The sequence below is a fragment of the Haliotis cracherodii genome, unplaced genomic scaffold (genome assembly GCF_022045235.1).
Source record: "Haliotis cracherodii isolate W230 unplaced genomic scaffold, xgHalCrac1.p SCAF_1, whole genome shotgun sequence".
NCBI lineage: Eukaryota > Metazoa > Mollusca > Gastropoda > Lepetellida > Haliotidae > Haliotis > Haliotis cracherodii.
The window spans coordinates 72411803-72439440 of NW_027266264.1; the positions used below are offsets into that span (position 1 = coordinate 72411803).

Consider the following 27638-nt stretch of genomic DNA (forward strand, 5'->3'; position numbering starts at 1 on the left):
GTCGTTATCCTGGCAACTGTAATGTAGCACTCCTATTTGAAACATGATTTCCCAGCAGAGAAACAAGAGGCTTTCATATCATGACCCACGACCCATCACGTGCACCCTTTCCCAGCATGCGTCTTACAATATGGCAGTATGATTGGCGGGAGAATCCAAAGGCATGGACACAATACTTCATAATAAGCTTGTGGGAAGAAGACGATACCACTGCAGATGAAGGACCCAGTGTGGGGATAGGTTTACCCTCTTGATCAACTTGCCAAGGCGTGAACAGCCTTCATGGGAGAGGACGGGGTGAACACCCCTAAAAGATTGATTGCCCGCACATCCAGATGAGGCAGTGTTTGTCTGGCTCTGTACAAGCTTGTAAACATCTTTGTGGTAAACTGCGCCGAGTTGGCAGCATACCGGGGCTGTATAATCTTGACATCACTTTTCAGTTTGTTGTACCGTGATGTATAGAAATATATATAAGCGACAAAACCCTTGTATGATTCTGACTATATCATAAGTATGTATTTATCACTGTCAAATAGTGATCGTATCAGGTGTATGTGAGCGTAGCACCGGCCACAAACACATGCAAAGACAGTCAATTGTTCACCTGAAGGAAACATAGGAACTTATGTTCAAAGTCAAAATAGGGAATTGAATCGTGCATCTTTTTGTCACTGATGCATCAAATCTGGAAATGTCATCCACCCGTCTACCATAAACCTTCTAGAAGCTTTACTAAGGCTTTAAAAGTTGTAACCTTGATCAAACAACGTTTGGGCAAGATTCATATGACACTTTGAAAAGCTCATGACAAGAGAGTGCTCTATTGTACTTCAAAAGTTGTGAAACGTAGACACCAAGAGTTGGAGCTCCTGGAATATTACTCCACATAAGGGTAAAGTTGAAGTCATTCCTCTTGTCATACTGTCTTGTGGAAAGTATGTTTTATCTTGTCATACTGTCTTGTGGAGAGTATGTTTTATCTTGTCATACTGTCTTGTGGAGAGTATGTTTTATCACACTGTATCTCTATGCATAGATCTGAATATGAAACGGATGGGGCGGTTTCTCCTATATGTCTAGTTCAGGGAATTGGCTATTTGATTTATTAAACAATATCAGATTATCGATATACCTGAAGCTAAGTTAAACGTTTTGGCCAAACTCCTTTGTTTAGAGTTTGCCAGTCTGAACTGAAATTCTAACAGCAAGGACGGGTGCACAATTGCTGCCCATGGGGATGTCCATAGTCTGTCATACAGACCCTGAAACAAATATAGCCAATCCAGAGCATGCAAGACTTTAATGTTTGGCAAGTCAAGATTACTGCAGTATTTGAAATGAAGATAGTCTCCGGGCTCTTTTTAAATACATTATTATTAAGATAATTCAACAACTGTTTTTCTTTCTGTAAGATATGTTTAATTCAGAGACTAGATTTTAGTCAAGAATGTCCAGCACTTGGTGATATATTTTGGACCCTACAATATATACATCTTTGTACGGATTGGAGCTATGGAACCCAGTACAAAAGAGGAATGAACATGTACTCAGTTAACACACCGGCCTTATATGCTGCACTATTTGATATGTCACGTATACCAGAATGCATCCGTATTGATCCCTAAGAAACGCAATACAACCTATAAAATCCGTCTCCTTCAAGAACTGTTTACTAATGATGCTGTCAGGAGTGTCATGATATGATTTGAGTTGGACACGTTCGTGTGTCATTAAGACACATTGTCTCTGCGTCACCAGACAACATTATTATAGTAGGAACGATGTGAGTCCGATTTTCAGGGACTGCCAATTGGCCTGAACCTAGCACCACTTTAAGACACATACTCAGATAAATGTATCAACTTATCCATTATCGTAGAATAACGCCATATTCAGTACGTCGACGTGAATGTACGTAGAGTGAACTTCTACTGCAACAGTAGACAAGCAATTGAACCCATAAACCCATATTACTTTAAATACTCATTTATCTCACGTAAATTGTTATAAGAGAAGTAAATGGTTACCGTATACTACGGGGTACTGCTGACACAATAGATCGCCCAGAGTAGCATGTCTGCCACGGCGGGGACAGTAAGGTAGGATATTCACAGATAGGGGTCGTGCAAGGAGAGTACCTGATCCCTAACCCCGCTATCTGATCTCTCGTAATTCACCTGGTCCCTGAATAACAACACCAACGTTACGACTGTGTCTACACAAGCACCGTGGAGGTATAGTGATCAAGTTGGGTTAAATGCAACATAATTTCAGTAATTACACGGCGCTACGTGGATGTGTAAGGAAGCTCTGAAATATTGTGTTAGATATAAAGCGACAAAAATGTTCCATAATCAAAGAACTCTCTATTGAAAGCAGAATCCATTATATCATAAGCATGTGCTTATGGATCACTATCTATGTAAGAACTATTTAATTATATTGTAATGTGATGATATCAATATTCGCGGACACTCAGTTGACTCACAGCGATTTGTGTGCATCAATGACGGTCGTTTATATAAAAGTAAACTCCTATAGGCTCCACCAGAACGGATATGTTTTGTGATGACATTATTACATAGTTGTTCCTTATCACAATGTTGATTATGGCATAGGGAAAGCTTCATGTCCAATGTCAAAGTGTTTACATCTCAAATTGATTCACTTGTCATATCACATAAACATTAGTGTGAATGTTAAATCAATGAAGTCTGATTAATATTAATGATTGCTGCATAACCAAATCTCTATCAGCTCCATAACTTCTTAAAGGGAAAGTATCAAACTAATTCACACATCAATAGGGGCTACTTATAATCCCCGTAGTCCTTGTAGATCCTCTGATTGGCAACCTTCCATGATTCATGGACTGTTTACAGGTAGTCCAAGCCCGGAGATTACCCTACAATTAGCCAGGAATGTGGATGTACCGGGTAAGGCAACAAGCATAAGGTCTCCAAGACACAACGTTGTGGTAAGCTTAGATCTGTAGATGTGGCCAACCTAATAACACCTTCTGAATCAACTGCCCGGAAACGTACAAAGAATGGAGTAAATTGAGATGGGTACTAGTGTATTACAGATGCTTTATGGAGTGCTGGTATTCGGAATACTACAAGAACACTGGGACAAGGTTTTAAGAGCCTCATTGAGAATAAAGGTTTTGGGATTGGGTTCCTGGTGTAGCCCTATAGGTCTTACAAGGACGACGTGAGGTACAGGTGTCATGATAACACACCAGGTGGGGACTGTCTCTGGAATACACTTCAAGAAATAGAGCTTTTGTAAATCTAATTGGACGTGTTGTGCTAACAACCCTGACTGGCATCTTGACCAACTATAACTGTTCTAATGTTCAGATGGCTTTGGTTATCAAGATATATGACTGAGAAACAGGCGCTAAGAGGGGAAGGTCGTTATTATGTCAACAGTTAAAATGTGTATTGATATAGATATTGAGAGCCTTGCTTTTGTTTCCTAATGGTTGTGACTTATTCGGGGTTGTTTGAAGTACACTGGGATTTTAAGGGTATAATATGTTCATTCATTTTGATCTTGTTGGGGTTCTAAAACTATTGTATACATGGAAACAAAACATGACACTGAATGTGAGCTCCAACATGTTTCATTCGTGTCATCAGGAAGAATGACGTTACAGGTTCGATCCCCGGCCGCGTCATACCAAAAGACGTTAAAACATGGTACTTGTTGTTTCCCTGTCTGGCGCTCCACATTAAGGGGCTAAAACAAGGACCGGTCGACTGGGAGTCAGTATACTGTGACCATTATGACCACGCCACTGAGGTTTCATCTTAAGAGTTTGGTTTTCCTCCGTTATACAACTGATACATTGTTCAAAGAGACGGTAATCGGACCTCACTCACTAATTTTGGAGATGGTTCCATAATCACGTGGGCATGCTGCCTACTGATTTTCTTACCGTATTCTCTGAAGGTCATTCTGCCACAATTGGCCTGTGGTCCACTACCATTTATATTACCGTTCTACTGTTGCACTCACACACGCATGCGCTGACGTACATCTCGTCAATAGAACATATCACCCCGTGTCATTAGGCTTATCTGTAACTAGCCTAATTATATTCTAACCCAATGCCTAATGCACGCAAGCCTATAAACCCAAAGTTCTCTAACGATCTACCACATCAAAACAGATAGACAGGGCTAATTAATCAACTGTAAATCTACAAACGGCAATAAAACACAGTGTTAAAATTTAGTATTACCAATTAAATCATCATTGACTCCTCTGCTCGGCGTGGAGAGTAAAACTATAGGTGAGCTAATTGGATGGGAGGGTCGTTATGGTAACTGCAGGTGTAGGGAAGCAGAGAGATAACATGGCGATGAGAGACTGCTGTAATTGAAGGCTAGACAATTTGGCGAAATGGTCTGTGTTTCTTTCTGACATAATCACGAGGATCTAATCACTGCGGCAAACATAGGGATGTTACAGTTTCATTGTGACATTAAGACGCATTCCTCATACCAGAATCCTATAAACCTCAGCACTATAATATACTCAGTGGCATGCATTTTGAAAACTTTAAGACGGGCTTATGCGAGTGATCACTCAGAGCATATCGGATGTCATGCATGCAGAAATTCGATATGAAAGTTCCGATTGCCCAAAAAACCAGTCTAGTTGGAGTGTCTCCACTTGGTTCGTGGCACACACAAGTTAATTACATTGTACTACTGGGAGGGTAACAGTGAAGGGGAAGAGATGAGGACGAGAATAGGAGAGAGTATTATCAGGGGAAGATGCTTGTCAGCCTGTATATAACCGCCAAAATGTGGCCAATCACGTCATTCCTCGCGAGACATATATAAATACCCAGCAATAACTGACAACGATAAAATGCCCCTAGACTGTACGTCACATTAATTTGCTAGTCAAAACGCAGTTTTTGTTCTTGAATATGCTAGATATAACCGGTACATTATCACGGCATAAACAGTGTGTAATATTGCTGTTTGTTTTTGTCTTTGCTATAAATAGAAAGTTAAATAATTTTTCTGCTACCTCTAGTTGATATAAATAATAGTATACGATGAACTTGCTTAAAGAGCATAAAGAAGGAACAACCGCAGTAAATACATGACATCTAGACTTGTGGTGGGAATAACTATCCCAGGCATATTAAGGTTGTAAGTATGTAAGGCTACCATGACTTTAACATAACACGACCTGGATAAAGTGAGTGAGTATGGTCTTTCCGCCGCTGTTAGCAATAGTCCAGCATTATTACGGCGGGGGACACCATATATGGGATTCACACACTGTACCCATGTAGGGAATCGAACCCGGCCCTTTCGGCGTGAGAGGCGAACGCTTGAAATACATTGCTACCCCGACGCTATCCCGGGATACAAAATATACACGTGTTAACCAAATTCGGCGTGACGCGTTAAATGCAAAACTGAATAATATTTTAAGTTACATATTCCTTTATGCATTTATCGGCCGTTCGTTCGGGCGTCCATTACTTCGTTCGTGAACGGGTGTCTTCAGCAACCCATGCTTGCCGTAAAAGGCGACTATGGTTGATGCATGTCATCGATCCGAATTGCGTGGATCGATGCTCATGATGTCAATCACTGAATTGTCTGGTCATGACTCAATTATTTACAGACCGCCGTCATATAGCTGGAATATTGCTGAGTGCGGCGTTCAACAACAAACCAACCAAACAATCGTGAGTGAGTATGATTTTGCGCCGCTGTGACATTATATCACAACGTGTCAGCTGGGATAGCCTATTACGCCTCCCGCCTTGGTAAAAATCAATGCCCACAGGTATGAGGAGACTGAGATTGATAATACATGAAAAAGCTAATTTTGTATTCGAGCCCTCGTTCAGCGGATCCTGACACAGGCCAAGGTCGCAACTCTGTACAACGAATATCAGCCACTGAACCATCCGTGCTTCCCGAACATTAATAGTTACAAATTGCACAGCATAGTTAAAACAAAGCAAAAACATTAATGTATGACCCACATTTTTCCCATCTCATAAAACATAAATGTAACTATGTTCGGTAGAAAACATGTTACACGTTGAGATGTCTTAATTGCATCGAGTTAATTAAAACACGTCAAGGCTGACATGTTTAATTTGGTTAAGAATCTTTGAACTGCTAGCGCCACACAAAAGGGGGAACCATCTTAACACGTCTAAGATCGTTACCCAGTCACGTCACGTGACTTTAACGTCTGAGTTTACGTCATGGGTATTGCGTTTTCATCTGTTGTCAAATTAGTGTCAAAATCAGTTAGAGTATATCTCCTTTCACGTTGGCACGGTGAGGTGATAAATTGCTTCTGCTATCTTTCCGTACAGCGAATTCTAGTTCAAGTTCATCTTCCTTTCCGGATCGTAACGGCATTGTTTTACGCCGGATTTCTCTAACTGTGTGGCTCTACGCCATTGTTCCACTCGTCACGTGAAGCAGGGGCCATATTGTATCGCCTGTGTGCCGAATTAACACCGGTTCGTTATTGCCATACCGCAGATTCTAACACCTGCCGAACATACTTGTTTCCATTTCCACATATTCTAAGCGTAGACCTACTGATGAGGGTTCCGCATGGTAGAAATCGGATGTCGTGGTGCCAGATGCAGACACAACGCTTTACATATCTTCATATCTATATAATTAGCCTGTACCTATTCTCGTAAAATAGTACCTTGTTTATTTTTTTGCAGTCTAATGCTAATGAAAAACAAACCGTGTTTTTATGTTCGGAAGTCACACGTCATTTTTTTTCATAGGTGTCGAGGACGGTAAAGTTAATGTATGGCTACCGTATAAGACATAAAAATATGCCTCAGTTAAATCACATGAGCATCCCAATAATGTGTCATATTACTGTATGCACCAACATATTCGAGAAAAAACACATTTAGAGTGGTATACATGACCGGGGCTACGAAATCCTAACCAGCTCATTTCACACCCTTCCTTTATGCTAGGCAAGTTGGTATACATCAGTAGTGCTAACACATCTCAACTCACACTCGGAATCTCCGATTTATGCATTATTACACACAGTAATTAGATTTTTATTTCACGCAGGTCTCATTCCAGTTTTTAAGTTCTTTAGGAACCATATTCGTATATTATTTCCCATCTTATAAATACATATTTGAATTAGGATTAACTCAAATGGTTAAACACAGGCTGTAAAATATCACAACAAACTTGAGCTGCTGGAGGTATTTCATGGCATGTCTCCTACTTAGGTATTCAAGCCTCCAATCCCGTACATGCGCACGTGTACGGGCAGCGGCTCCGTATAATTAATGCATACATATATCACCTGTAGGATGGTATTGTGAAGTGAAAATGACTGATTGTTCCTTTAATCCTCTGCAAGCAAAAAGGCAAGAATGTCCATGCATGTTCGAGTATGTACAAACATCGGTCTCGACCTTACAATGCACCTCTAACAGGGTGTTTGTGAATGAAGATGGGGGCAATATATGATATATTGATACCATGGAATGAGCACTTTTAGAGTTTGGTGATAATAGGAAAGCGTTTCACTATATTCGCCGGCGGGATCTACAAGGTATATTTACCTTGCGCCTCTGTGTATGGCCGACGATGTAACGCCCGATTTTGTACGTATTAGCATGTAATTGAATTCTTTCTCTCCATCTGTGGGGGTATTGTGCACAAGGGCAGGGGCCGTGGTGTACAGAATTGTAGGGGTATGGATGTTTAGATAGTATGAACCCAATATTCCCCGTCTTTCAAAATTCACAAGAACGTAAGCGATAGAGCTGGTGGTATTTGACACCATAGGGAAGGCAAGTTTTCAATCTATTCGGGCTGGTTAAAGTGTAGAGACTATGTCCAAGGAACAATAGCCACTCCCTCAGACACCTGCTGAGACGGTCGGGAAAGTAGTCCGTACCCTGAGGTATGACAAAGGGGAGATCTCAAAACCATTCCTGTCGACTATGCCATACCAACATTTTCTAACATAACACAGCCTTCTTAAGGTTGTCGCTGTTCTGTTTTCCTCACTTTGTGGCAGGAATAATGATGTCCCTGCGGTCTAAGGCGCCGCAGAGTTGCTTTCCTTAGCTGTTGAGATCCTGGCCAATCTCCGGTTAGGATCCTTGGTTTTTATAAAGTAACACCGTACTTCTAACGTGGTAAATGCCTACGTCCTGTGTTACTTTGCTCACACCAACAACATTAAGCTGAAATACGAGTACGACACAAAGCGGCGTTCCACCGAACTCACTCACTCACTCTCAGAGTGAAAAAACGCGCATATGTTTCCCTTTACGTTTGGTGCTTTATTGCATCAAAGATTGAATAATTCCAAATAAACTTTTGAAACGACCTGAAAGCTGACGATCATTTACCAGTCAGTTGAGTGGACAAAGACGTGAGACTGGTTTCAATGGTTCCAAGGTTAACGTCAAGCACAGCTACGGCTGAAGAGCACTCAAGCCAATATCAAGAGGCACTTATTTTGATAGACACTGTTAAGGCGAGGATACATTTTCATACTGATAGCCATATCAAACGGTACCTGTTTATTATTAAACCTTACCATATTATTATTATTATTATTATTGATGTAAACTCAGAAATATTGACTGACTGATTTACTGAATAGAACTTGTTTGATCTAGTCTGCTACGCACGTGACCCGATTCATAAACCGAACTGCCATTTATAAAACCGACCGCACCATTGGGTTCAAGCCTATCAAATCCAATTCCTAAATTTAGTCTCAAATTATCTATTTCAACCAGATGTTCACACAAACCTGGTCCAAAAACTTAATTCTTTTAAGAGGTTTAATATTTGCAATTTAAACAAACGCTTATGAGTAATTGACGTTATCAGAGTTTTTGCTCTCTCTTTAGCGCCGAGCGCACTTAATGAAGCTGGGAGTGTATATAGCCACTGTGAGGTGTATATACAAGCTCCTGACAGTGACCACATTGACCTACACTGCCTGAGAGTGTTTACACCGATATCGCGGAGTATTTACCCCCGATAAACTAAACAGATAGCACGGCGAATCAAAATAGAAAGATGACAATCATCTTGGCAGATTTTCCATATCAATTCAAGAAGAACGACGACATTTCTGCATTTGTTATAGAAATAGCTTGGTGTAGTATTATTCTAATGATTACCGATGTTTGCAAGTTGCATTTGGGGAGCTGCTGACATGGGATACGTTCCTTGATATCGCTGTTATGGCAAAGAGAAAATTGATGCTCCAAATATATACAATATGTAGAAAACGGGAAATCGAGACTGTTTTTGTTTTTTATTATGTTTTTTAAATATTAATACTCAATAAGATGATCACTAGGGTATGTCAGTCTATACATCGCCTTCATTTGTTTAAGGGCATCATTAAAACGATTCTAACATATAGTTTGTTATAATTAACATTTATGTGAACAAGTAATAAAAACTTTTACACACTTGATAATGAAAAATGCTCATTGGCTTATAAAATTTATACACTCACTGTAAGCGCTTATATGTAACCCTTACCTCAATTATTCCCAAGTAGCATCTAACATATTTACTAACAATTAATATTCAGACACAAATAAGTATCACTTGCCATAATGAAGGACAATTTACATATATCACAATTATTCCTCAGAAACATCATACATGTCTATTGACTAGTAAACACTTGCTGATAAGTAGCCCTTTAAATATCTATTGATGTACATAACATTTGCAACTATTCTAAAGGAACAGTCTACATACTTATTTCACTGATTTCCATTCATCCATTCTTATTGTTTTCACCGCTCTTTTCCTTTTCGAATCTGTTTCGTAGGATAACAGAGACTGGTTAAATTCTGGCTTTGACGTTTTATATTTACATTCCAATACGTGTTATTTTGCAATTGAAAGAGTATGTTCTACTTTTTTAAGCAGAGATTTTGTTTTCATAATAAACTTATTCGCTGAACTACAGATTTGTTTGGTCAAAAAATGGTCAAAATTACACATCGGGTGGCTGGCATGGACATGGCATGTGATTCACGACATTTTGGTTCTTGTCATGACGTCATGGGGTGATCTCGGGTGAGGGGAGGCCCACACAGTGGCATGCTAAGACAGCGATCAAAGCCCCTACACCCCTGGCTTAACCTTTCAACACAAGGGTCACACGGCACCTCATAGCTTACAACGCACCAAGAACTTACGTTCCCGCTTTATACGTAACATCACGAACGGAAATAAAATTAATTCATATTTTGTAACATTAATAAATACCAAGAAGTGTAATAACGTTTTGAAATATTTTACAAACACGTGTATGGAGAGTACATACAAGTGTTCGCGTGGAAACTACTGGAGTTTAATGCACAAATTTAAACAAATATATCCTATGGTAACAAGAGTATTTGAGGTCACGTGCCATACTCTCTGACCAGTGGCTATGGCCTGTTTATTAACTGATAATGACAGTTAAGGCATATCTCCTTCAAGTGCGGGGACACTTCATCGTTACGCACCCTACTTACAGATAACTGCCACTGGGGATTTACCTTGAACCGAAAAAAGACAAACAATAACCCTCTTCTGTAATGTAAATATGGTCTGGTCTAACGCCATTCACATATACTTACTCCCTGTGCAACTACGGAGTATTTTGTTAATGATGATTTACATTTTTTGTGTTGCTATAGGAAGTAAACATCTACCTAGGTTTAGGAAGTATGTATATACAGAGAGTGGCGTATTTACCGATGGTGATGAGAGAACAATTTGTAACTCACTTCACAACCGTTGCAATTACATTTATTACATTTTGCAAGGACAACCAGCACCAGTATCCTCTAATTGCTGCTACAACAACTACTAACATTACTACTACAGCTACAACTACCACTAATATTGTTACTGCGACTGCTATTATTACTAATGCTGCTGCTACAACTACTACTAATGCCATTAGTACTGTTATTAGTAATTTATTATTATTATTGTTATTATTATGTACCGATTAAAATACAAAATGCAGCAAAGAAGGTTTGGGTGATCCTGGCACAGTTAGGCTTGTTAGGCTCATGATCAGCTCAGGGCCCTTGCCCCCTCTACAAGCAGCCCAGACAGCGAATGGGACTTCTCTCAGGAAGCACTGCTTTGTCAAACACACCCAGGAGAATGTGAAGACTCCCCAACACTGCAACCTTCGGCATTACCCAGATTGTCAGAAGGGCTGTATTCCTGGTAGCAAATCCGGGTACTCACCCAATATCACTCAACAGATTGGGAGGTACCAAACCTGAGGCACCGACTATAATGGGGAGGCGGACAACTTGTTACTTGGATTATTATTATTATTATTATTATTATTATTATTACTATTATTATTATAACAACCACTACTATTTCGACTTCCATCGTTACTGCTGCTACAACGACTGCTATTACGACTGCTAATACTATACTCGTGCCCCGCTTATACGGACTTCAGATATCCGGAAACCTCGGTTCTCGGACGATTTTCATTCAAAACGAAATAATTACTATATAAATTTACCCGTATATCCGGAATTCAGTTTCCGGAACCGGACGGTCATTTTCATACACAAAACACTGAAATGCACACAAAATTGTCTCACTTATCCGGACAATACACTTCCTCTCGTGGTAATCCTTTGATTCGTGAGAAGTCAATTAACCAAGTGACACTGAGTTACGTTTGAGACGAACTTGTTTATTGTACATACATGTAACCCTCTTCGATAAATATGGCGTTTGTGGTCAAAGTTGTGGAAGTATGGCCTGTCAACCAGTAAAACGTAAGCGACACGCAGTGACAGCACGGTAAAAAAAAGGGAAATTTGTCTCTTTAAGGAAAAACACCTGTCAGCAAGTAACTCTTCCAGTAAGAAGCTGGTTTCAGTTATACGGAAATTCGTTTATACGGACGAATTGTGAAATGACGCAAGTGTCCGTATAAACGAGGCACGACTATACACCATAACTATTTTTATTACCAATGCTGCTGTTGCAGCTTCATCCCCTCTTATTTACTTTATAACGGTACGTACAACAAGGATTATAACCATACTATCATTACAACACCTTGCTACAACAAACACACAAGTAGTAGTTCTACAAAGGTAATATCTGCTACTTCCACTTTACTTTACTCAGAGAAGAAATGTACAGAAATGATAAAAAAACACAACATTCCAGACATCCACATCGAGGAAAAGCAGAAAAGCAAAATATATTTCAGTGTTTGATTGCCTGCTCGCGGGCAGATATCATGACACTCAAGAAAGAAGAAAACCACCTCACAGTTTTGTTGTCGATTAACACGATCATAGTTCTCGATGTTCAAAAGGTTACATCGCCTGGGGGAGTTTCCATTAATCCTTGCCACATGGTTGCTAATAGGGTTCCGGTTCTTTTTATTTTAGTTACCCTGCGGTAATACACAGAGCCATAAAAAGGGCCAACTGTACACACAGAAAGACTGACTTGATGACTGTGGACAGTTTTTATCAGACCTATTTCATGTTTATGGGTCTTTTGACATGGTGACCGCTGCAGAAGCCCCGGAACGGCCATATATGTCATGCTTTACACGTCTTAGGACATCCTCAGATCTACTCGCTTTGTCAGACATGCAAATATTCATGTCTGAATGTAGCCATGAACATAGCAATGCCGGGAATGTGCATATATGTCTATCATAAGCTTACGTGGTTGAGGCGTATACAAAATAATATAATTATCCACATATGACGTTCCATCTATGAGCACTTCACCTTACATAAGGAATTCTCTTTTATGGAAGCAACCTTCATCATCATCATCAGCAGCAGCAGCAGCATCACCACCACCATCATCATTCGCACCATCACATCACCATAAAAGTCAGTATATAATTCTTACCATCGAACATAAAAAAATTAAAATGGACCCTTTTATGGCGAAGAAGAAGCGGTCTTAGAGCAACGAGGAAAGGTTGCACGGCGTTACTTAAAGGTTTCATGGCTATAATCGGTCACAGTGATACCTCGATGACGGCAATCGTGTTATCCGTGGTTCGAGACAAGAGAAATGAGTTCTAGATCATGCCGATAAGAGTTCTGGCAGGGTATACGTTATATCGTCTTAAGAATTTCGAGATAAACGTAATCGAGACACCCAGAGTTGAAAATAATGAAATTTCAGACTCGATCACCAACATAACAACCCGGGCAAGACCGAAATACATTATCCATACATCAGTCACACAACACAGTTTGATCAACAATCATCTCATCGCTCTCCCATCCCGACCTATTCCTCAAAGGGCACCAAGCAGCATGATGCCATATCTCCTGCAGGAAGTGTTGTTTAGACAGCATATGCAACATGGCGTCCGTAAATACTGATGCACTGTTACAGGGATGTACAACCAGGAAATGTCGGATCTCAAATCTGGCATGACGCGTTGCCTGTACAGATGTCTTTTCGTCCCGTGATAGAACGTTGTAGACGATGTTGCAATGACAGCAGGGTGCACTGCTTCAGCAACACGTGCCAGAACAAAATAAATGGTTCTTTCTCATATAATGATTGTATTAAAAAATGAATCGTACCGAAATACGAAATAACATCAGCCGCCTTGATACAGTATTCTTAACAATTTCAGTATTCATATAAAAATAAGCATGTAGTTTATCATATGTGTTGCCGTTGCCCTGATCAGTGTATATGTAGATACAAACAGTGTGGGTGTCATGAATCTGAAGTAATAGGTTTAGACAGTAGGTGCATTGTGCAGCAGTCAGTGTGCTTCAGGGGACCTGAGTAATGTTTTGCTCCAACAGAACGGAAAATAAAAATGGATGTCTCTTCCGAGTAAGAAGTGATATCTGAGTTTGACACGAAGCAAAATATCCCAATTTATGTTTGATCTTGGCATCAAAATAAATTATATACAATTTGAAAAACATTACGGTGTTAAGAATCCCCTTTCACAAATTGTTAACTACTATATGTTATATATAGATTTGTTATAGACCATCAGAGCAATATATTGTCAAAAAACAGGAAAGAAATCTCTTCTCTTGTCATAAGGTGGCGTTAATAAGAACGGATTCTGATAAAAGACATATCCAAACCCTAACTGGTAAAAATAGAATACTTAAAGGAAAATACCACCAAATACAAAGACTAAACTAAAGTAAATGGATGACCATTGCCTTTAAATATTTTACTTCAAGTACAGCGACAGATGTTCATAATATACTGGAACACTACAGCCTATAAAACTTAACAAAGAATAGCAAACCCTTTGAAAGAGTTCTAGCTAAATAAAAACTCAAACATCCCGCCTTTTGTACCACTCCAAATGACAGATGGCCGAGACTGGACAATGATCCAGAAAGACTTCTACATCACAGGGATCACTGCTACTAAGCCATCTCAAAGCAAGAATGACGCAACACATAATTGAATAAATAGTACCATCCACAGGTAGGTACTAATTGCACGATTACTTTCCAAACAGGTACATAAGATGTATTACGTTATTCTGCCTAAGGCAAGATGTCTGGCTCACTAAAATATCAGATCATTGCCCCATAGCAAGACCTTGGCATCGCTGAGATACTCTGTAATCTTGGATAAGTGTATGTCTATTTTGTTTGTTGTCTGCAAGACCCATTGAAGGAACGAACACCTGTGAGGGGGAATACAACAGCATACCAAGCAGGATGTTGGGCGAAGGAAATATACATCCCCCTATCATCGGCTCATCTGCCTAATACTGCTTCTAATCTTAGGATTTTCCAGTAAAAAGGAAATGTCACTCAGTAGTCTTGAATCAGATGCTTCAACCAGCACAAGTCCAAATCCATAAAGTTGTAAAAATTATCAGAGACTTTGTAAGAATGGGTAGACGGGAACACGACACCATGCAATAGTATTAACACTAAGGAACAAACCAATTTAAGTGTCTCCCTTAGGCAGAGAACAAACGAAGCCGGAGAACCCTGCTACCTGAACTTCTGGAAATGTCAAAAACAGATTTATGTGTTTCGGTGGTTGAGTCGACAAGATACTATCTTTATTACAAGGGGTTTACGAGAATTGGACAAACGGTAAATTCAATTCATTCGCAAGAGTAAGACTGGCATACAGGTTTCAAATGACGGGCTGTTAGAAGTTTGTAAAGCATTCGTAAACAGTATGGTGAACGAACGGCAAAATTCTGACACGAATTTGGCTCCACTATCCAGCCATCTCACAAGATCAATAAACTAGATGCCGTTTGCATGCTCACTTTCAACTATATCAGCTCATCTCCCAGCTGTTTGATGTCGTTTTTATAAACATGCATCCAGATAGAAGTAGAATTATCCGCTAATTGAAATCAGTGTTAGTCCCATGGTGAAGTGCAGCTCTCTTCATCGTCTTTCATTGCACATTAGTAGAGGAGGATTTCATGTTGAACTGAAGGTAGCTAAAACATGTGCTCAATTATTGAATCTTTCGATATCATTTGTAAATATAATCGCTGATACAAAATAGCCTATCCTTGATCTGACCTGTATGAAAAAAAAGAATAATGGGGGCAAATATAAAATCTAATTTTAACTATATCTCCTTTTATGAATGCAGTTGCACAAACATATATTATACTGTCGTAACGGTTACTATGGTAATGTAACAAATGTAACAGCATAAATGTAATAAACATGCTTAAAAAAAACTCAAAACTCCGTGATGCAAATGTGACCATTTCAATTTGGTAACATCCCATGACCTTTCCCGACACATAGAATCAGTGACTAACCTTTCATTTGAAGCACATTTGAAAGGTTTAGATCGAGTTCAAAACCAATTTTTGGCTGGTTATTTGAAGTATAAATATGCCTGGGAGCAAGGGAAATAGGAGCCTTTGATGGACCCTTTAAAGTTGTTTTTCCTGGAGCAAAACTCCCTCCAGGAAACACAGTGCGAAAAGTGTTGTTTTGGAGTTTCAGGCAGAGCAACTAAAGACAATCCCTTTTGACATGTGGAATGTTCAAACGTGCTATGCGTGTTAGGCTGGGGCACAGAGTTCGATCAGATGCGGCGCAAAAACGAGAGTTTCTCTGATAAAAGGCGCAAATTTATCCTCTGAAAGTTAGGTCACAGTTAAAGCGTCTAAACACTTGCGTTGAAAGAGCCCTATCGAGACAAACCATCAGATTCCTTCGTCATTTGCCTACCGTGTGAAAGACCTAGTCATTTGCGTAACATATTAGCAATGGTCAATACTAAAAGCTCTGCTTTGGATGGGCAACCTAAGAAAGGCCTGTCTTTACTTAAGTTCTTTAATGCGATTTTCTGGACATTTATACATGGGAATTGGCCGCGTCTCGCCTCAGGGTCGACGCTGATGTTTGTTGAGTCACAGATATAGGGATTTTGGTGTGGTGTGTCAAAGGGTCGGCCTTCTGATTGGAATTCTGACATCAAATCCTTTCTTTGGGAGGACCTTCTCAACAGAGGGACCGCACAAGTCAACACAAGTGGACTTGATCTAGAAAATAGGCACTTTAATATGAATCACCCAAATTCATTAATACAATTTATCGTTTAAAATTTGTATTCCAGGAGCATTTAATCTCCTTCACACAGAGAGTATCACGACATGAGATGAATGGAAATTACCAACAAGCCCAGTAACCTTCCGGTCATGTCTTTTGTCTTCTCGTGCCAACATTAAGGATAATATAGATTTAATAACCCATTGCCGTATCACTCTTGAAATGTGTTAAATTGATGTCGCTTGTGTTTATTTGTATGACATATCACGATCTGGAGGCAATAATAAATATTTGTCCTCTCTCACTGACAGCAAGCTACGACGAAATGCTGGTGATAAGATGGTGTGTTTTTCACGCAAACGTCTATCTCGCTATTCCTTTTTCTGATGCGTGTATAGGATGAATTGGGTTACACCCTATATTCCGCACGTACAATATACACGGAATCCCTGAACGGCTGTTATTTGTTTATTTATATACACTTAATTCACACTATCGCTTTCATAATGTAGTTTTTAAGCGGCGGCTGGTATGTTTGGTATGGGTCATTCAACACTATATTTTTTCACGGGTGCTTTATCTTTTTTATTTGAATGGTATGAAATTTTTAGTAGTAGTAGTAGTAGTAGTAGTAGTAGTAGTAGTAGTAGTAGTAGTAGTAGTAGCAACAACAGCAGTAGTAGCCGCCGTATTAGATTTATTAACATCATGATCATCATCTTTGTTGTAATTATTGTCAATAAAATACATTTCACAAATAACAAAATAACACTATCATTCTTATTTCGCCCTGTTTGTATACTACATATACACTTATTTAGATATCACTACATTAACCATAACCACATACATATATAGTAAACGTATGTCATGACTGAAACATTCGACGTATACCTTTTAAAATTACCAACATTAAAAAACTACTCAACTTATAACTACCTGAAAGAGGATATATATTATGGATAACAACTTACAGTAAATGAAACAACGCTTCTGACAGGAAACATTTATAATACCCCTTGTCGTGTGAAACATTTGAGTTTAATTTGTCAATATTTTAGACTCTCCCGACAGGAAGAGCCGCGTCCCCAATGTCGCTCACCCCAGTCGCTATCACAGTGTAAGGTGTGTGAGAAGAGTGTCTATGTGCTTCTTAAAAAGTAATTTACCTCGCAATATTTACACGAATTCCTTGGTTCATCTCATGTCACACAAAACAGTTTAATTGCTGATGCTTAGAATTCCCTTACAAAAACTATCTATATATCAGTCTATGTTTCAAAACCTAAAGGTTATTGGAAGATTTCGTTGAAAATAGAATGTATGTAGTACATGGACCGTGAGATCATAAAGATCACATGATAACATCATATGTTGTCCTGTGATCATATCCAATGTTGTCCTGTGATAAGATCCTTTATTGTCCCATGATGATAACGAGTTCCTAAGGTACTATAGACTCTTCATTTTGATATGTCCAAACCACATTAAATCTTCGTCCTGTGATGCTTGCCAGAATAGAATTATTATTAAACTTATATGCAACCCATCGGTGTGTATAACCTATACATTACAAATATCGATATTTCCTTAAAAGAAATATATTCTTTATCGAATATAAGACAAATAAACGTATATGAACAAATGAAACATTCTTTCAGCACAATATCATTTCCCTTGCTAAATAAAAGTGACACGAACTTTCCAAATTCATAAAAAGTCTCTGTAATAGGCATTGTATGTTTCTTACTGTATCATAAAAGTCTGTTCTCAAATCCAATTCATACAAAGAACATTATCTTTTTAACTAAAAAGCACATATATTACTGAGCACAATTTGCCTTGTATTTCTCAGAAGGATATGCTTCTTTCTTGCGTATAGAGAGAAAATAATTGCATCCAATTTCAATCCGGTGTTGTTACGCGTCAGTGTTATGCAAGTAGGTATGCATGCAGGTATGCATTCTCTTCTTTATCTGGATAATGCAATAACACTGACACCCATTTAACAGGTTCTAAACATGTACAGAGATAGCTCAAACCTTCATGTACACATGTGCGGGTCGATCTGTTCCCTCCACGTGACACACTTACAAAGGAAGACGAGCTCCCATTGCACGAAACACTTCTTCTGGGGTATATTTTCAACAAAATTAGATTTGCAAATTTTTATGCTTGCCATTTCTTCACCTCCCTTTCCTTAAACTTTCGTATACTAACAATGTATTACAATCTGGGAAATAAACATTGTTGATTTTGACATTTACAATATTATTCACGGGACCATTCATTTTCATGATATTTATTTTAAACACATGCCAAGATGTACAATTAGGTGTTGTATTGTAGAATATTGGGACAAAAAACACTTACTTCCAGAAAAAGCAATACATATTTAAATATGTAAATGGGTACACTTAAAAAGGACAAGTTCTGATGTCAAAGGGGTCGTTGACATAATATGATCAAACACACTTAATTCGAATTGATAAATACAAACATCGAAAACGGAAATGTTAAGTAGACGAGTAACGTGCTGAAGTGGTTTTTAAAATTTGGATTCACCGCCGGTTTAAAATTTGAGAGTCGTGACACGGAATAAATCAAGGCGCTTTGCTGGACAATGTTGAGTGTAAATGCCAGTAAAGACCCATGTCAACAGCTATTGACAAGCATCAACTTGGTTCTAATCTTCTAATCTTCTAATCATAAAGGTGAAAGGAAATATGATGAGAAAGGAAGATTAATGTCTTGTCGATTTAACAAATATCGCCATGGAGTATATATAACAAATGACACGGAAAGCTGTGCTATGGCAAGAAAGGCATATGTATCTCCCAGACACTGATAATATTTTCCTGCATGTCAAATATGAGCTCAAGAGTCAACATTCCTATGTAACGTAAAACCGCGCACCTACTTCAAACTGAAAGAGAACCACAAAGCGAGTTAAACTTGCCTATACCCCATTGCAAGTTACCGTATATTTGAATCGGAGTCCACAAACTCTTGAATCGGGATTCGAGGCCCGTGTTACCGACCCAAGACAGAGACAAATTAGATGCCATATTTCATCTTGTTTCCCTGGTGTACACGCTCTTAACAATGCTCCCGAGATCTGATACTCTTCGCTACATTAAACCGTCTTCGGTTCACTGTTGACTAAATATACTCAGGGCTATCTTAAAGTCAGACAATATCGAGTGTGTCTTAAAAACAGCTAAAACTGGTCATAAATTTACAATTTGCAGGCAAAGGCCCTACGGTGGTGTCGGTTAGGAGTCGCCTACGAGTCCTTGAGGAGCGGAGGGATCACTCTCTATAAGCCATAACCTTTGATCAAGGTAAAATATTCGAATAACATACACAGAGAAGTCGTTATGGTGCCAAACAATAAAATAGAACAAATATCGTACTTACCACCAGGACGCATGAACTATTTGAAGCACGAACACAATGATGAATATGTACACTGTGTAACACGGCATTGTTCAACACTCATACGATATATATATCCAAATATTATAGAGTTTAGCACATCATGAAGCTTGTCTGCTCTGAGGTAGAGGCCGGTCCGATCTGACTGCTGAGACAATTGTGAGCGATTGCTACAGGCTACTGTACGCTGTGTAGTCGATCTCACGTGAACGGCTCTCGTGGTAGAGGTACCTAGTTAACCGGCTATACACGGGTTTCTTACCACCGCTTGGATGGCTCGCGCTTATCGCACAGGGCTAAAGTTCCACGAGAAGCACTTGTCAGATCTTTCACCGTGAGCCTGATGGTCAAATTCACCCAAATTCGATTATATAAAACAGGGTGATACTCGATGGTCCAAGTTCCAATTTTCCGCTGGTTAATTTCAGAGAACACACAGGAACGTGTAATTCTCGCTGTATTGTTTCTAAGTAGAGGTTTTCACGGTATCGTGTGATTGGCGTTGGGTCCAGCGGACGATAATCACGTCGCGAGAGTTGTGAATAAATTAGGTAAACAAGCCCGGCCTACGGCGCTACCTCTCCACGAAGGGGGACGGGCTCCGATCAACACGCGACGGCTTCTCAAACTGATGAATTCAAACACGATGTTCTTGCAAGTATCTCTCTGCAACGCCTGGGGCTGTTCCTCTTCTGTTCTCACACCTGCACTGGACCACGTGGCTGAACTTCACCCAATAAAAGCACCGGACACTGGCTCAAAAGATATTGAACCTTCAACCTGTAAAACCAAAACGGAACGTCATGATATCTTCAGTATCCAAATGGCATAAATTCCGTATTTGACATGTTAATCGGCTTTATCCCAAACCTGTCACTTCACCAGCCCTCCCGCTGGTGTCACCTATTCTCTATCAATTTGGAACGTGTTGGGTGTTGTGTCCCATCAATACCTGTTTTCAGTGGTGTAATCTCTTAAAACAATCACCATCACACCACACAATATGGCATGTATTGATGGAAGAGTCACATCGTCTTTCTTAATCCAATCTTATTAAGCTCTTCTGCTTGAATGGGTGGAACAATTAGCTTCACCGACTCCTTGTCAAAACACTCTCGTTACCTGTTGAAGTAACCTTTTCAGGGATTTAATCCGACATTAACTGACACCGTCTTTTAGCACCCGGTGGAGGATATTCATTTGAATTAATCCGGTTACACATAATTAACTGCCATCTTAATGTTGGTGCATGTGTAAACGACAGGGAGGTTCACGTATATCCTTTCGCTATTTATTCACCCTGACTGTACATTTCTAGGGAAAAAGTTGCATATTGGTTATTTAAAAGAATAAAGAAAATCATATTCTTTCATTTGTTCTTTCTTGGATAAGGTGCATCAATCAAATAGAAACTATCCATAAATTGTGTCTTCTTTGTCCTCCGTCAACTTCTAAGAGATTCCTATCAACCAAGAAACTATGGACTCAATAATTCAATCTTGTGCATTTTAGAGCCGATTTTACAAACTGAAAGATTAGTATAACACATTTTCCACATTTATGAATATATATTTTTAAAAGTATTTATATCACATATATACAATAATTCGTAATAAATACTTATATCATCACCCCACATAGAAGTCCTATGGTCGGAGTCGTACTGACGTAGTCTATTTAATAAAGCCTGTTCAGTATATATTGGGTTGAATAATATTATCTATATAATGTGGGAGTGGTTTTATATGAACTTGGATCAAAGAACATAGTCTGCTGTATTCTATTTTGAACTCATTTTCTTTGTTACAGTCTAATTTTGGTGAGTTATATTCTTGGTGAAACGTGAATTGTAATCAAATTGTACCTGAGAGTGGCTGAATGTATCCATTAGATAGTTCCTATTAATATATCCTAATTCCATATTTGCCTGTTGAAATGGACACACGTAAACATGATGGTGATGACTGTTTGATATGATACCACCAGTTTAAGTAGTACCGCACATTCTATTATTCCTAATACTTATTGTACTACTACTGGTAATTTCAACGAATTAAAATTCTTATTAATCTGCTTTAATGAGAGGCAAAAATAAAAGAATTATGTGTGTTGTTTTGCCTTGCAAATGTATATCTCTTAAATAATGCACTGTTTACTCTTAATACTATTTTTAGGTTATAAGCATGTACACTGAATATATGATATGAATCATGAAGGAATGCAAAACTGAGTTGCCTTCAGACCACAAAATGTTTTTCAACTCAAAATATTAGCGGAAAGAAAACAAACTTTCTACTTTTATAATAGCGGCCAATCATAGTACCAGTTTGGCATTAATTTTAAAATTTCATTTCAATAAAACATGCCCTTTTCTGAAATCCCAGAAATAGAAACTGTTTTAACCAGAATCATTTACTTTGGCTTACAAGTTGTAAATAGCACTCTAAGGCATAATGACGTAAGTCAAGTGTATCCAAACGATCATTAATATGAACATAAACGTTTAATGGGGAACTGTAGATTCAAACTGGATGTATTAAAAGTGTGAAAATTGGTTCCAGGGATTTCAAGTAACATTGCACATCAATGCGAGATTTATAGTAACACAATTACCGATTTTCAAGTTCTCTTCCCGAATGTCATACCGTGCAAGTGACATGTATCATTTTACTGTAAAAGTGTCATGTTTATTATGTTTGGTTAAATAGACATAACGAGTCTCAAGGCTATGACTTATAAACGAATGCCTCTAAAGAATTGCACGCTCAACAGGTCATCAATGTAGGTGAGGTTTATGGTTTAATACAAGATCAACTTGTAGCATGAGAACAGACATTGGGCAGGTGGGAAAGCCAGGTATCTGTCACTTTGTAAATTTAATGCATCATTCTGAACTCCGTCAAAAAACTATGAGAGGTACGCAAAAAGAGTCAAAACTAATTAACCATCGCAACCTGCAAAATACATTTTTGTAGAATTCCGGTTTGACAGTGGAGTAATGAAAATAGTTCAATGAATTACGGCTAATTTAACCTATGCATACTTTTTACATGTTCTGTACCAAATACATGTTCTTGTATATATCATCCTAGAATTGCCTCCCTTAAGACATGGTATTACATAATAAGTTGCTAATTGCTTCTGCTCGGAAAGTGGTAACTAACACTTTAGTGAAGTTAGTGTTTGATGACACTACTACTACTACTACTACTACTACTACTACTACTACTACTACTACTGCTGCTGCTGCTGCTGCTGCTACTACTACCGCCGTAATGTTGAATATAATCATTATAATATATAATGCGTACTTTCTTTTGATTATGTAAGTCGATTATCGCGTCTTTACTTGTTATTCATAAAAGACCGCCAAGGAATTGGTGCTAGATATACGACAAGGCTATATATAATTTTCGAATATGTATTTCTCGTCAATATTGTAAATCAAAACACATTGTTTCCAATAAAGCAGATGTATTAAGCGTATACAATAACCATCTTTTGTACACTGAGCAGGCAGATGTGAATAAAATATGTTTACTGTAGTAACAAAGTAACATTACATTTAAATTAAAAAATACTTTATGATGACCCAATATGGATTTTACTAGCCCCAACAGACGGCTTTGAAGAAATAGGATTTTTATATCACGCAAAGTATTAGGTTTATTGCCTCTCGTCACTATTTCCCTTTAGACAATGGTTGTGAATGGAACTGTCTGTTTAGTAGGAATTGTTTGTTTTTAAAGAGTTAAAGAAAATGGTACTGAACTGAAAAGGGCTTCAACTAAGAAAAATCTGATATTATAATATGAATATGGGCTAACATATATAAGTTCATGTACGAAACAGATTCAAGTGGGGTTAAATGCAAAATAATGGTAAAAATGATAAAATGATAAATGGTAAAATTAAAATCGACCAAAGAGACGGCAGTGGTGACATATATTTGAAGGCTGATGCTTACATGTTTAACGAATGTTGCCACAATGTCACCAACAGACGCTACGTGTGGCACAAAGCATAGATATGTCCAATCCTTTGTGAAAAGTTTTCCTCCCATTTCTGCTTTAAACTAGTTGAGTCATCCACCAGAATTCGAGACACCTGCCCCTTGTTATATTTCAAGGCATTCTTATATTCGTAAGTTGCATCCCTATAGGGTGATATAACTGCACACACATAATACCGTAGGTAACCCTCCGAACAACTGATGTCCAAATATGATGATATAATGATCAAAATCTCTCCATATGGTATGAATGTTGCTACAGTCCACATCCCCAAGAAAGTACGATGTTGGTCCTTTATTCTTATTACCCTAGACAGGAACACCTTCATGTACAAAATATTGTCATTTCCATGAGTTTGCGAAACATCGCAACAATCCTGTCATCAATGTTCGAACAAAGAACCAATGCACAGTCCTCATAATCATCCAAAGTAAAACACCACCATGTCAAACTTCTTTTTAAACGAAGAGTTACAACGTCCAAGGAACATCCTTGTTCTATGACTTAATGCGGACGTCCGAAGGCTGCTAATTCAATGCCTCCTGACTTGGCCGTCCTTGTTTGTACCGCGTAGTCCGACACACAACCTAGATGTATCGCTAATGTCGAGACAGTTTCACACCCATTAGCCATTCCGATCCATCTTCTGGTCTCGGTGGTTACATGGCTGACCATCAAGTGATAATCGGCTTGTAGTGCATGCTGAACAAGGTAGTGTCCTTGCTACATCACACGTATCCTTGTGTAGACGTTGGAGAGAATAACACTGAACATATATACATCAGACATGCGTGCTATCCTTATGCTTGAGTAAGAAAACATACAACTTGATGGATGACAACTTCTGGTTTATTACATTAGCGACGTTTCGATGTAGATTCTTACACCGTTTTCAAGCTGGAGTTATATTTGAGTTTTGAAACATTCAGTTTAAGATAAAACATAGATATGTGTGCCTATAATCACATGGTTCGATTATTTATTTATCAAACAATATTATCAATTACCTTACAAATTTTACTTATCTATGTTAATTTAGTATAATCGTTTTACGATTTATAGCCCATGGAAGTAGTTTTTCCATGTCAGTTTGATTTTTGGAAACAGGTATGTATGTATGTAGGTGGTTTGTGCGTGTTTCTCTTTTGTCACACAAAATAGACTATTATAAATGACGCGAAAGGACGAGGTATGATAAGAACTTCAATGAAGAAAAACAGCTTTTCGTTTCGACCTTCAAGAGCAAACTTTACAGTGAACAAATTTATGTCTTTATCTACTTCTCCGAGGTTTTGATCAAAGACATTCTCGTGTTCAAATATTAGATACAGGCTTCTCGAAAACCTCTAAAATCAGTGTTTGGTAATACATTTTAGCCTTATATGTGCATTTAATATTGTTTTTGTCCAAACGAAATGTAGAAGGCCTCATTGTCATTCACGTGTTGCTCCTTTCTATGATTATGCAGAGCCTACATGCCAAATCTTCCCCTATCGAACCTTAGTCGTTGCCAGTCACGTAATGCAAGTCCTTAGGTTATGGTCGAGACATATAGTTGTTTAAAACATGCAAGCAAAGAAGTAAGAGTGGTGCCTGAAAAGTCCTGAGCCTAACAACGTTGAACTGTGTTGATGGGGCTGGCTGCTAATTATTTCTTAACATAACCCCCTCGATCCAAGCGCCACAGGCTTCTGCCAACGATGCCTGGGTCCCAATGGTACAAAAGGCTTCCTTCTGGTAGTGTAAAGAGTCTCCCACAGCAGAAACGACGTCATCATCATTTCCATAATAGTTGCCATATTTGGAATATTTCTTAATTCAAATTTGGGAAGAGGTGGAAATCTGACGGTGCTAAATCTGGTAAATACGGAAGATGGTCAATGAGTTCTAAACATTAGTCATGATATGGAATCATGACGGCAACAGACTTGTACACAGGTGCATTAGTGAGTTTTCCACGACGTTTAGTCTTGATATTCGAATGCAGTTGCCTAAGCAGATCAGCAGAATCTTGGTCATTAATGGTTTGACCTTTCGGAAGGTATTCTACCAGTATGATTCCTTTGGAATCCTATAACACCGAAGCCATCACCTTGCCAGCTCGTGGAACAAACGTTTCCTTCATCCTCAGAGGTGACGTTAGATGTTTCCACTGCTTTAACTATTGTTTAGTCTTTGATAGAAAAGGATGGATCCAATACTCATCCATATGTACAAACCGCAAAACAAACTCCGATGGGTCTGCTCCAAAACGATGTCAATTCTCAAGAATGACTATAAACCTGGAGCGTTTCTGAGTCAGAATACTTGGAACCCAGCGTGCTGAAACTTTTGTCCTGCCCGACTTATTCCTCAGAATGTCCTCAACTCTCTCGCCCAATTTCGTCTACACTTTAAATGAATATATTATCATTGGTAGATACCGAAAAGAGATACTTTGAGCATCAGTAGAATTTCCAAACTACTTATGCGAGGTAAATAAACGATCCTATCTGAAAGAGACACTGCTTTAACGACATAACATATACGTCATGGTATTGGTACATCCCTTTACCGGTATATAAATTGAATGTTGCTACTGATATAGCAACAGTTGCCTTAAGAATATGTATTCTTGAAATAAGTAACTGCATTGACCATAGTCTGACTTATTGGCGTCACAAACTATTTGTAATTGTGCTACTGCTTGTTTGTGCATAATTTCACTGATTTCTTTCTATGTCCTCAATGTTTGTATTTTATCATCCCCTCTGTACTTGTTTCGCAAAGGGATCCAACACGCTTGTCCATCATCCATCCGTAAGAAAGGCATTCCTCAGCCGCAGTACCATCAGTGCTTCTTGGAACACATCTTGGCATATATCCAAGTTTACTAATCATCCTCCCTTTGAAATCGGTGTCATAGAGGATATACTTGGCGTGTGCTGTCAATTTTGAAATTTATTCTATAAGCATACCAATTGTACTTTTAGGACTGCAGACACCTGACGAGATAGTATTTATGTTATTTCACATTGAGTACATCCTTCTTATAGGAAGCTCTCATAATACTCCCTGTTAAAATCACATGTCAGTACCAGTTTGTGACATTCTCACTCATTTCTAAAGGCAACTCAGACATTGTAGTGATTCATGGTGTAATTATGTGTTATGACGTTGCCACTTTAACTGCCAGTAAGGCTGAACAAGTGCTTTAAACCTTCCTGATGTATTAATGTTAAAATTGTTACGTACTGTTCTTTACTTATTTGTCATTGTAAGCCAAGGCGATGAAGTACGTTAAATGGACATGGATATAGTTGAATCCGAGTTATACTTGGTTCTGGGATGGTATGAGTTGCAACATATTCTGGTCATATTTCCAGTTTTACATCGGAGGACCATTTCAGTAACCGTGTGGACCAAACGAAAATCACGTGATGATTTACCCTTATCAGCCCTATGTTATATTCTATGTAACTTGCTTCTAAAAAACTGTTGGTCGGTATGTGGCTGAAATAATGTCGATGCGACTATACATTTTAACTCCCTCCCTCTAAACACTCAAGTAAGCACACTTCTCAAAATTATCCTCCATCGTATTTTACAGAAATGTTGGATATAGTTTA

At 38.6% G+C, this 27638-nt stretch overlaps 1 protein-coding gene across 1 annotated transcript in view; it reads right to left on the reverse strand.

Annotated features, from left to right (window-relative positions):
* The window catches only part of LOC139469338 (protein Wnt-4-like), a 35434-nt gene extending 14715 nt beyond the window's left edge, over positions 1-20719 (reverse strand). The window contains exon 1 of the mRNA XM_071251517.1: positions 20000-20719. Coding sequence (XP_071107618.1) covers positions 20000-20067 — 68 coding nt within the window. The 5' untranslated portion in view covers positions 20068-20719. The remainder of the gene's footprint in view (positions 1-19999) is intronic.
* Between the last annotated feature and the right edge of the window lie 6919 nt (positions 20720-27638).